This window comes from Phlebotomus papatasi, chromosome 1, assembly GCF_024763615.1.
Source record: "Phlebotomus papatasi isolate M1 chromosome 1, Ppap_2.1, whole genome shotgun sequence".
In the NCBI taxonomy this organism is placed as follows: domain Eukaryota; kingdom Metazoa; phylum Arthropoda; class Insecta; order Diptera; family Psychodidae; genus Phlebotomus; species Phlebotomus papatasi.
In genome coordinates, this window is record NC_077222.1 from 73,294,416 (window position 1) to 73,307,657 (window position 13,242).

Below are 13,242 nucleotides of genomic sequence, written 5' to 3' on the forward strand. Positions count from 1 at the left end.
AGATTTGGAAAAAGCATATGACCGAGTACCGAGAGAACAACTTTGGGATGTACTGCACGAGTACGGACTGGATGAAGAATTGGTAGGAGCCATTCAGTCATTGTACAGAGACTGTAGTAGCTGTGTTCGTGTAAACGGATCCAAATCGGAAGGTTTTCAAGTGAGTGTTGGACTGCGTCAAGGGTGTGTTCTATCACCATTGTTGTTCATAATATACATGGACAAGATTATGGAACGCAGTCGAGGGCGGAATGCGATTCGTATTGGGGATTTCAGGGTGAGCCATCTCCTCTATGCAGATGATTTGGTTCTTTTTGGATCTTCCGAAGAAGAGCTTCAGCGCACACTTGACCGATTTGTAAATGTTTGTGCCGAAACAGGTATGAAGGTGAACGACAAAAAGTCGGAGGTAATGGTGATTTCCCGACAATCTGTGAAATGCACTCTACATGTTAGTGGAGACTCATTGACACAGGTGGAGAAGTTCAAGTATCTCGGGGTGTTATTCACGAGTGATGGTAGGATGGAGGCAGAACTCTCGTCGCGAATCGGTCAGGCTTCTGCAGTAATGAGGGAGCTTGGCAGAAGCGTGTTGAGGAAGGTCGAGCTTAGTCGATCGGCTAAATTATCGGTTTTCAAAGCTGTGTTCATTCCTATTCTCACCTATGGTCATGAGATTTGGGTAATGACCGAAAGGGTAAGATCGCGAGTACAAGCTGCCGAGATGAGGTACCTTCGAGCGGTAAAGGGAATCACTCGTAGAGATCGAGTGAGGAATGTGGCCGTTCGTGAGGAACTAAGAGTCGAGGAGCTGCTTCTTCGGGTTGAGAGATCACAACTTCGATGGTATGGACATGTTCAACGCATGAATGAAGAAAGATTCCCCAGAAAAGCTATGCAAGCCATTGTGAGGAGACCTCGGCCTCGAGGCAGACCTAGGACAAGGTGGCTGAATCAAATTCAGAATCTTGCCTTGGAACGCCTCGGGATCGAACCCGAACATCTTCCTGAAGTGGCGGAGGACCGACAGGCGTGGGCTGCTAGATTGGATGTCATGGGCCCGCGACCCCAATAGGGATAAGCGGTTGAAAATGAATGAATGAATGAGTTTAATTTTAATTGTTGATTTTCAGTCCGTAAAAAGTGTCGTCGTTAAAGGGTTAAGAACCCATTTCGGGAAATCTAGAACTTGTACCACTTTAGTTATCATATGAGTTAGAGTTAACTCTTGTAATTATCAATTTTTATCACCTTAAAGCCATTAAAGCCTCTACACACTGTGAGGAATTCCATGAAAAAGGCATTTTTTTTTGACAAAAATTGTTAACAATTGTGTAGAGGCCACTAGTCCTCAAAACCAACTACCGTAAGTGCGGGTGACTTTGACACCCCCCTGTTTGTAAGCTTTTCTTTATTTATAGAACTTAAGGATAATAATAAATATAATAATGCTGGCACAACATTCCATAGAAGAACTAGGCCTTCCCGCAAGGGGATTTCTAGACATGCATTATTATTTTTTTTTCTTATACGGGATGAGGTTGTCAGTCTCATGCCCGCGGAATCAAGTGCAGTGAAAGCTCACTGGATGCAATCCGAACCGAACACCTTTAACGTCAGAAAAATTCCTGGTGACCTAAAAAGGATTCGAACCCGGGACACTTGCATCATAGAGCGAGTGCTCTACCACTTGATCCATTGAGTGCCTGTCAATACAAGAACTTTAGGATGGTCTTTCCCAATTAGACATGGTAGATCGGATCGGTAAAGACCATCCTTCAGTTCTAGAAATAAAGAAAGCTTACGAACAGGAGGGCGTCAAAGTTACCCGCAGGTGACAGTCACCACGGTATCTTAAGTCTCGTTCAGAGACCACGAGTGTTAAATGCAATTTAGACCTGAAGTTTATTCATATGGCTTAATTTTACTAAGTTCTTAATAAGTAGTCAGAACTTTTGGAAACGTGTGAACTTGTACGGATGTTACACCTAAGGTATATCTATATAGCTGAATTGCTCTAATTTACTAAAAAACAAAATTTCTCGTAAAATTTTCATTATTTATTAAAGGACAATAACCTATCATGTTTGGAAAGATCATTGCAATTGCTTGTTGTTTTACAACAAGTGCAAAACTTTCTGGATCTTTGCTAAGCCTCTGGTCTAAAGACTTCGTATCAGGATTTTATATTATGGACATGTGATCCATGATAACTGCAAGAGCTTGTTCAAAATTTTAGATGTTCGAGAACTAAGCTAAACGTCTAGAAGTGTTCTATTATTATTACTCGTACTAATCGCGTCGAGAGATTTATTCGTTCGTTCCGAATTATTCTTGTTTTAGAAGAATTAGTCAATCTGCTCAACTGAAGACCCCAAACCCTTAGTCTGAACTCCATAATAAAATATCTCCATAATAAAATATTTCTGTGATTCAACTTCTCTAATTTCTGAAGAGGCAGAACTTTTGAAATGTTGACTTAGGATTATATATTAAGGGTAATCGACTTATTAAATTATAGAGATATCCTAGAACAAGATCAAATCGATCCCTCAGAATAAGAAACGAATAACTCGCAGTAGGCAAATTTTGCAGGAAAGCGATTTGAAGCTGAGATTCTACATGCAAAGTATAGGATTTTTGAGATTTAAAATCTCTATAAATTTTGAAAATAATTATCTTTCAAGTATAACATTCACAGGGAAGGTGGAGGGTAAGGTAAAGTACCCTTTATTCGACCGGTTCCTCTATTCGACCGGTAGATTTATTTATTCAATTTAATTATATTTGCTATAATATTTTGTGTATGATCTAACATTAATAGGTCAATTATTCTTTAAATAATACGAATCAGTGACAAATTCATAGAAATTGATGAAATTCACCATAAAATATTCAAAAATTGACCCACCGGTCGAATAGAGGAACCCGGTCGAGTAAGGGTACTTTACCTTATATAAAGAAGTATTCAAAAAGCGAATAAAATGATTTTTGTAAAAAATCGAGTTGTTCAACTTATATTCTGAGTCGTCGAAATGTGTTAAACATCTAGTCTGATTATCGTTTTATACGGGTTTGAACTAGGAGTTTAAAGCTTTTCCATTTCTAGGCAACGGACAATATTGTAAAAAATTTTTCGAATCTGGTTTTATACAAACCTAAACCATAGTTTTCCTAAAAATTATGCTTACAGGAAATTACAACAGCGAAGCCATATAGCTAAACCTTAAGTCTAAAAACCGCATTATAAGGGTTTCAGACTGAAGGTTTAACTTTGCTTTCGAAGGTTTCTGATTTCTAAAAAGCAAAGAGGATCACGGAATTTTAAGAGTTTGAAGAATTAATTGTTTTTTTATTACTGTCCTTCCCTGAGAATATCATCCATTACGATTTTTTAAAGTAATCAACATTGCTAAACATCAGAACTGATGATTGTATTAGCATAAATAATGCTTCAATTATCATTACATTATCAAATATGATAGGATGCATTTTCTTTCAAACGAATTTGAAAGCAACCTAAATCTTTTTTAACTACAAAAAGTTCTCAGAATACTCAGCTTAGTGCTTCACGACACTTTTTAATTCAAAAGAAAATCCTTGATGGAGATGAATAGATTTTACTGGGTTGAGAGTCTTGTTGTTTTTTTAAGAGCCTTATTCACCAAGAATAGGATTGAATTCTTAATTCTAGAATATCTAATGAAATATCAATGGATGTGTGTGTCCTTTTTATATAAGTATGTTATGCTAAATGGGTATTTGAATTCATTAACTATTTAAGGAAAATAAAAAATATGCACATCCAACTGATAAGGCTTTTCTGCTGCAATCATTTGAAATGATTTCATTTAAATTTAAGCTCTCATTCTGTTGTTTGCTTACTACCTATAGCCATTTGATTCTTAATCTAAATCTAAAGTCAAAATCGTTATTGCTATGCAAATATGTAGATTTATATTTTTTTTTGTTCTAGATTAAAAAAAAGTGTAATTGCTAAATTTAAAATATTATCCGTAATGTTTGAGGGATTTATTGGGTTTACTTTTGCGTAAATAAATTAAACTGCTTTCAATCTTTTTCATTGGCAATATCTTTCAGAATTGATATAGTTTAATTCCTGGAAGCATTATTGAGTAGAACATTAATTTTATCCAAAAATATTATCGAAAATTCTACGGTTTCCAGAAGAATAAAAAAATAATTATTTAAGAATACAACAAGTATTAAATGTATAATGTTTAAGGCTAAACTATGGTGCAGTTCTTGTAAAGTAAGATTGCTCTTTTGTAAATCTGTTTTAGACCTTTTAATTTCGCACAAGTAGAATAAAAATTTCAATTGTTTTGAATAATACAAGAGAGTTCCCACAAATGCTTCATTTTAGTATAGATAATTAAAGACCATAATAGAGACATTAAATGCATAATCCACATACAGATGTAGACATACTTAAAATCCTTCAGTTCTTGGCAATTGGTATAACACTTATTTACCTTCTTCTGGATTGACCTTGCAAAGTGTGTCAGTACTTACGAATACTCTTTGGTTATTTGCAAGCATTATCTCGGAAGATGTGGTCAAGAGAAGCAATCTTCGGAATTCCACCGCAAAGTGAGTCAAATGATGGAATTCTCTCTCTGGCTCGACGGCACTAGCAGATGATCATGTCAATACCGTATACCTCTTCCCATGGTTGAATTTGACTGTGTGAGAGGGAACTGAGATACGGGAGAGGAAGATGAGGAATGTCTGCGAGTGAAAGATTATTGGCAATGATGTGTGTTAGCAAATAGAATTATGTGAAATCATATACGGGAATTAAAAGCACAGTTATGTGTGGCTGTTATGTAAAAGTACTTATAAGAGACGAGGAGTGACGGTGGGAATGGGTGCGCTAACGATGTGGCATGGGTGAAGAAAGGGAAAGAGACCCAATGGTTGTTGTTATGGCTCAGTCAGTGTTGAGGAATCTAGTGTAGAGAGAGGGCGGAAATACTCACTTGGTGGCAAACAGAAAACAATTATTTGTGATACGGTGAAGAAGAAAGTGTGACGAATCTTTGAGACGCTCGGGAGATTCTTTACTTCCGACGGTGCTTGGTATGAACATCTCCCCTTCGGGGAGATACTCAACGGGCGAATAAATGTATAGCGGATGGGCAGACGGAACAAGAGTGAGTGCAATGGGTGTGCAAGAGGAAATGTGGCTGTGGCAAGTTTATTCATAGACACTTATATACCATTTGAATTGTGCATTTTCTTCGATTCATGCATTTTCTTCCTGCCTATATAACCTCTACAATGGGTATTTATTGAGATTCCCTCGCAAAAAGTTCTAGGTGCTTTTTTTCCTTTTTTCTGTGTCCATTTGATTCTTGTTTTTAGAATCAACTCCCTCAGCTTGAATTAATTTTTCGCTTCGGATTGTAAACTTCTTTAATGTTCGCACTCAAAGAGATAGCAAATCGATCGAATTTTGGCATTCTGAAGTTTTGAAAAAATAATTTCATAGTTATCTGTCCGTTTTCTGTATGCCTGTTACCGGCTCAGAGGGTGAACGTTAAAAGATATCGCGGCTTTCGGTCTTTAGTAGCCCCCTCCGCTAGTAAATAAATTTTAGAGACGTCTTAGTCCTTTTTCCACCACCGCCCTTTCTTTTCATTACCGTAGAACATAATGAAATGTTGTGCAATAAATAGGGGAGACTGGGGCAAAAAAGTCTCAAAACAGATATTTTATTTTTTTACAAGCTACCCTAGCGCCCCAGAAATTTTTAATTAGTGCAGTTTTATAGGAAATTTACTGCTCTACAACTTTGTGAAAGTCATTTTCCTCTATTGTGTAAGGAAATACATTTATCGAGCTGTTTTCTAAAAGGTAATTTTGTGACCATTCTCAAAAATGCTGGGGCAAATAGTACCGGGATATTATCACATTTTGATTTGCTTTATTATGGGCTTTCGTAAATTTAAAAAAATAGCTAGGTCACATATTTTTATAGAAAATTTATTCCTCTACACCTTTTTAAAGTTTTCTCTATCTGAACTAGAAAAGTGCTTTTCAAGCTATTTTAGAAAAAAAAAAAACACAAGAGACTGCTAATCGTTTGACCAATGCAAACAAAAAGCGACGAGACATGGAAATGACGTTTCTTTTTGCCGTAAGACATCAGAAATTGCTTCGGTTTTTGTTACTTTTTGCTCCATACCTTTTGTTACTTTTTACCCCAAGTGGTCATTTTTATTAAAAGGATTTCTGGAGAAAAGAATCTTTGTAAAATTCTAAAATAGATAGTTGTTTCGTATTCAAAGAGTCCAAATCATTTAGGAAATATTTTCCAGTGCATCAATTTTGGAAAATAAGTAGGTCAAAATTGATATCTGCTATAAGGAAAACATTTTAAAAATAGGTGTGATTATGAAGGAATCACACCTAATAGGGCTAAAAATTTCAATATTTTTCATTTTCTGAAATCCTTGTTTGAATTCTAAGAAACTTACGACTTTGAAGATGATCTATGGAGGCGATGGAGGCCATCTATGGAAAAAATTTTACCCCGGTATCTCTTTTATCTTGAAAGATATTGAATTTTCAAATTTTTAATTTGTAACTTTTTGCCCCAGTCTCCCCTAATAAATGCATTTGAGTATACTTTATGAAAGTACTGGAAAAGGTTCCAAAATTGATAAAGTTGAGTTGAGTGGCATATTTTGTTCACTTTTCTCTACCACAATTTCCCACTGGAATCCAATTAAAAATTTTTCCCAACAGACATGACAGGAAAGGAAAATGAGTCAAAAGCTTTTAAAACATGCCTTTGTATGTGTTAGAGAAAGATGACAAAGTACGTGGTGATAAGATAATGAGAAATCCCCACTGAAATATGAAAAAAAAGAAACCAAAAATAAACCACATTTTGGTAAATAATATTAATTGTCTAAAATTCTTATTTCTGTTATTAGTTTTTTTTTGTGGTAAAACTGTCAATATTGCTGACTTATTGATTGGTATATTGCTTAACCTTGATTCTTATGAGAAATGTAAACTTTATCAATATGCAAAGATTTGTATGTATATATATATATATATATATATATATATATATATATATATATATATATATGAAAAACTCGTAAAAATAAAACACACACATGTTTTCAGTATATTTATTACATGTGCGGATGTTTGCTATTGGGTTTGACGATGCGTGGTAGATTTTCTATTTCCTCATATTTAGCATAATGATGTTGGGAATTGTTTTTAACTTTCCCATCTTTTAATGGAAAATGACAGAGAAAATGCCCTCAATCTCTTTTCCTATTTTCTTTAGAGTATTTTGTTGTGAAAATGATCTATCTTCTCATTTGACAGGCAAATTGCAAAAGTGATTGAAGTTAAGTTTTTCGCAAAACAAGTCGAAATAAAAATAGACATTGATTTCTAATTTCCAGTTCATTTATATCAATTTTATTATACACAAACTCACACATCACATGTGTACACATTGTTGAAGTATATTTAGAAAGACTAGACTAGACACGTCTTGGAAAAATAGACTAGCTCAATTTGGCGGAAAAGTATTTTAGGGAATTTCGGAATTATTAGCTTACATTTTGGCTTTTCTGTAAGCCACGTCCATATTTGTTCAAATGGAGTAGGTTGAAATCGTTAAAATAAACCAAAAGTGAAGGTTTTATTTCCGTTTATACAATGATTTTTGTAATATACGATGTTATTTGTAATTTACGTACTTTTAAAAGTTGGAGTTGTTTGTGTCCAAAATATTGAGACTTTTTCAAGATTATCAGATGAAATTGAAACTTTACTGCGAAAGGAGCACTCGAATAAAAAAAATATTTTAAAATGATTTTTACACGGGTTTCAAATTGGAAGTTTAGCCCAATTCTTGGAGGTTCTAAATTTCTAAAGAATTTTATTAATTACCAATTTAACAATTTTACTCAAATGGCCGGTGCGTGACATAAATTTAGGAAAGTTTAATTTCAAAAGTTATTTTTTAAGAAAGATTCCTACTTGTCCCTTTCGTAGTATTTCTACCGAAGATGTAGGGGAAGTGCTTATAATTTTGGACAGTCTGCTTATAAGCATCGAAGTTCCAAGTTTGAAGTGCGATATTTTCTATACTAATTGACATTTCTTGTTACTCTCTTTTCAGAAGGGTTGTTTAGAAACTTAGCAAGCTATTTATCGTCTTATTTTTATTAAAATTAGTTTTAATACGTTTAAAAATGAATTGATATGTAGAGGTGAATTTGACTCTTATTTTGGACAACTTGGTAATTAATTTTTACAACTTGTCTGTAAATTTGGACAGCTAATCCGCCTCAACAGGATGCCCATTGTTCTTTATTTCATGAACCAATCTTACCAAGTCCTCTTCCTGGTCATGTAAGGGAAACGTAGAATGTCACAGAAGCCCGGAAACTTTCCATATCATTCATTAAAGTGAGTTGACTTCGTAAAGTAAGCCACGAAGTTCTGTCATATTTCTCGTAAGCAATTGCTCACACTGAATTTTCAACAAAGCAATTTCAACTCAAATCATATTCAAAATTTAACGTATTTAGTGTCAAAATCTTCCAAAAAGAACAAATATTTAGATAGAATTTATTTTTCATCAAATATTGGAATAAAAATCCATCATTTTAATCAATTTATTTTTAGTGTCCAATTTTACCCTCAAAGTGTCCAAAATAAGAAACTGTCCAAAATTATGAGCACTTACCCTACTATGAGTTAAGGGGAAAGCCTGAATTAGACGGCCAAAACTTTTTCGCGATTTTTTGTGAAGACGAGGGAAAACAGCAAGAGCTTCATGAAATTTTCGTCATATGTTATACATATTTCAAAGTACTTTTAAATTATTTATTTCTAAAAAAAAAGTGGTGAACTAATGAATAGTTTACCGAAGCGCATCACATACCATTTAAGTTCAACTAGAAGAGAATTTAATACTGAAGAGAATAAGCCTTTATTCATTTCATTCGGTCAATATGTTCTTTCTTAATACTTCCCGTCAATTCGAAAATGAGAAGTATAGAGAAAACGCGTTTCAAAGTTTTATAGAGATGTTCACTTCGAAGCTCACAAATCTGCTCGAAGCTTTTTGCATTTGTCCCTGTATTTTTGAACGTAATATTTCGAATTGGCTTATGAAATTTTTATGGTATATACTTAGAAAGTTTATCTGTCGAGACCACTTTTGACCTTGTAATTCAGAGGCTTCCCCCTTAAGTCATATAAACAGACAAATTTAATGTATCTAATGAGTCCGGAGTCTGGACGGTATGGAGCCTAGATCAGTGATGATAAATTCTTGATGAATGGAGGTTATTTGTCGTATGCAATTGAAATATACCTGCCTGACTATTCGCAAACATAAAAAATATTTTGTATAATATTTTTTTTTAATAAGAAATAGGGATGGAAAGAGAATAAAATTAGTCTTGTAAATGGACTATTAACTTATGGTGGGGTCTTAGAAGACCTGAAACATATATGTGAACCCGTTAGGCTTTAGGCCGCTAATAAACAAATAGAGAAACTAATTGTTTATTTCTCTGCAGATACTTTCCTTGGCAATGATATTAGCGAATTTATTATGAAATTGCTTAATTCGTTTAGATGATCCAATAGAAATTCAATTTCTCGTGAATATTATGCTTTACTAATAAGTCCATTATATATACATATACATAATAACATTGACCAGTGGTTAAATTTGTGCAAGTGAGTGTGATGTGAAATTATGTGGGGAAAACCCATGAGTGTGTCAACTGATAATTTCCAAATCAATATTTGGTATTTATGTCTGAAAAATAGATTGACCGAAAATAATATCACAAGGCTGCGGTGTGTAAACATATTGGGCATTTTTTTTTAGCTAGAAAAAGATTTAATTTCAACAGTCTCAATATCTATTGTATAGGCAAAATTTTTTTTTAAGAAAATTGAGTCAATTTTTTTATTTAACTTTATGTCTTGTCGAACAAATGACTAGAAAAATCACTTAAATTGTTGATGCTTTTTTCTTACGCCCTTCATTTATTTTCTTCTCTCTTTTTTTTTTCTTTTTTACACGAACCATTATGGGCTAGAAATGATGACGAATGAAGAGAATTTTTCCTCCTTCACTCTGTCCATTGAGGATCTGAATGGGGTGGTAAGAGAATGATTTTGAGTGTGGCGCCCACACAAGGTTCTTTACTATGTGTCTTCCCAGAATCATCATCATCTGAATCCACCCTACTGGATTCTATACCTACCCCCTTTGTTGCCTTGCCTTTCTCTGTCCCCTTTGGCTTTTTTTTGGGAGTTGGTGGTGGTGGAAAAATGTCTGGTGCTTTTGATATGCAAAAGTTCTCCTTTTCCCTGTCCTCAATAAAAATCACAGTCTTCCTTGATATTTTGCAATCTTAAGGAAATGAGGGAGAAAATTCTTATTATTTCCACATTATCTACTGAGGACTTTCTTTCTCTATAGATAACTATAAATTTATTAGAGTATATATCAACATCATAATTTCTGTATAAGAAAATGAGGAAAAACAATAAGATTTTCAATAGAACAAAAAAGAGCTGTATAATCATTTTGAAGAAAAAAGCAAGAGTTTTATTGAATCTTTTTCTCGAGGACATTTCCTTTTGTCAGATTTCACCTTCATCTGTTTGTCAGTGTGTTTTATAATAATTGTGAATGTTTGTATGTTTGTTATTTAAATATGACTGTTCGTCGTTTATTTATCCTTTTTGCCAATGTCTCAAGAAATTTGATATAAAGGGTAATATAATATAACAATGTTACTTGCAAAATTTGAGATATTATATTGGGTTTTACTAAAGAGAATTCTAAATATTGTTGAAGTATTTCGAATTTTAATATATTTAATTTCATCATCTGTTTTTTTTTGTTTGTCTATATCTTTTCTAGTTTTATTTTGTTTTGTTTGAAAAACAAAATTTGTGGTTTCTGTTAACAATTTTACCATGTTAATTCCCATGATTCACGCTTCAACACATTGTCATATCATTAATATGTTGATTTTTGCAGCACACGGAGTGTCAAACTCGATTTCAGGTCTACGGATAGTTTCTGTACGTAATATTCTTTTCTAATTTTTGTTGGTTATACCTCTGAAAAAAAAAATACAATTAAAATAATCTCTCGAGATTTATTGATTGATTTCTTTTTTTCCTGTTTAGAGAAAAAAAAACAATCTTTTTTTTCCCTTTAAATATTTTCCCTATTTAATATTCACAACATTTTCACGCATCTTCAATTTTATTTTATGTACAACACATTTTGGTTGCGATTGTACCCATCTAAAATATACATAACATTTAAATTGTGTTTTTATTATTAGGAAATTTTCTTACTGTGCTACCTCATGTTTGAAATTGATTTTTGATTCACTCTTATATAAATATGTTTTCCTGTCTTTTCTTGACATTGCTTTTCTTTCTTTTTTTTTAGTAGAACAACTTTCTGTACAGAATGCTACTTACATTGATATTTTGTGTATGATCAGGAAATTTTGTATTTTCAAGATGTTATGCTTATCTAAAGTGACACATATTATACGTATATTATTTCCTGAATTGCTCCTGTTTCCACAGCAATAACCATTCTTGTGTGTTTCTTACTTCATTTCGCACAAGGATTGAGTTCCTATTACATATTTAACATACCTTTTCCTTAGGCATATTGAAAAGATCTTGTAGAACATCCGTATACATTATGAAAATCAAGGGAAAGAATTTTAATCGATATTTACCTTTTTACCCATCCCCTCAAAATTAGATTCCAATCGAATTACATTATCTACTTTATACAAAATATTCTTACTACTCGGGTTTTCAGTATGAAAAATTTAAGCACTAAATTTTCTTTTACAAACATTATTACTTTCTGTTAATGAAATTTATGAATTTTTTTTATTTCATAAAAATAATTCGTTTTCCTTTCATTTCGCATGATTCTTCATCTTTTTGTTGAATTTGCTTTCTGTGCACATCATTCTTTAAATGACTATGGTTGAGGTTTTTTTCTTGATACGTGTTTTGTTTATATGAATGGCTTAATCGTGATATTTGTTCAACATGTAAAATTACTGTAATAAAAAGTACCCTTAAAGCTATGACATTTCTGCACCTATTTGGTCTTGCTTTTTGTTTGTAATTCTGTTTGCAAATATGATAACAAGTCAGTGTGTTATTGTCCAAAATTACATATATCATACAAAACGTCCCAAGAGTTTAATTATAGAGAAAAAATTGCAAAATAAACATGCAAAGTTATTTGGAGAGAAAAAATGGACGAGAATGTGCCTGAAAAAGGGGTGGCAAAGTGTTTCAGGCTTTGCGAAATGCTCGAATTCGTAACTTTGATGCTATATCTAAAAAGTACTTTCACATCATTTACCTCTTACCGATTCATAATTCATTAAAAATTTTCTCTAAAATAGTTTACATGTAATAGAACTGATATTCGGTTAAAAATTATTTATTATAATTCATAACCTGTTCATTACTAGTTCATAACCGATTAGAATCGGTTCTGGCTTATCAGAAATTTCAAGACCTTTCCAACTGCCCAAACATGATCCTATTTGACTGAAAAGTACCCTCTCTAGAGCTTTTTAAAACATTTGACCTTGAAAACCGTTATTAAAAATGATTCAACGGTATTTTCGTGCGAACAGAATACCCGCTTTGATTATTTCTAAAACATATCAAATAATGAAAAAAAAATCACACGACGCATTTTGGTTTTGAAGGAGGGGTGTGTTAACAATCCTTGGGTCCGACTTATGGGAGGAGTCCCCGAAGGTCCCAAGCCTATATCTCTAAAACTTTGGCCTTTAGGCATGGCAATGGCCAGATGGACGGATAAAGAGCGTAACATCATTTGTCCGAAATTATCTGAAACGAAAATATGTTAAGAAAAATGGTCTCCGGGGGGGGGGGGTGGAAGATGGAAATTTTGGGGGTTAATAAAATTGAGGAATTATATATTACTGCTCTTGTTGTGAAGTTCGAGCAGTCTAAAAGACAGGACACGAGAAATGAGCAAAAAAACTCCTTCGCTATATTTCATTTCTCAATTCTACTATTTTATGTTATATGTCTAATTAATTCACATGCTACGTGTTACATTTTACTTAATTATGATTAGAGTGTTGCAGAAATGTGAGAAAATTTGTACGCTGGATATATTGC

The 13,242-nt window shown here is 33.3% G+C and overlaps 1 protein-coding gene across 5 annotated transcripts in view; it reads left to right on the top strand.

Annotated features, from left to right (window-relative positions):
- LOC129800773 (ribosomal protein S6 kinase 2 beta) overlaps nucleotides 1–13,242 on the top strand; it is a 47,302-nt gene that overhangs the window by 3,219 nt on the left and 30,841 nt on the right. Inside the window, exons 1-2 of one of the 5 annotated variants that reach the window (XM_055845415.1) lie at nucleotides 4,794–5,177; nucleotides 10,122–10,186. The exons of 1 other annotated variant lie outside the window; for it this stretch is intronic. In XM_055845415.1, coding sequence (XP_055701390.1) covers nucleotides 5,159–5,177; nucleotides 10,122–10,186 — 84 coding nt within the window. In that variant the 5' untranslated portion in view covers nucleotides 4,794–5,158. Of the gene's footprint in view, nucleotides 1–4,793; nucleotides 5,178–10,121; nucleotides 10,187–11,074; nucleotides 11,119–13,242 lie in introns of those variants that run through there. 3 more of the 5 variants (XM_055845406.1, XM_055845423.1, XM_055845441.1) reach the window with 3 other exon arrangements.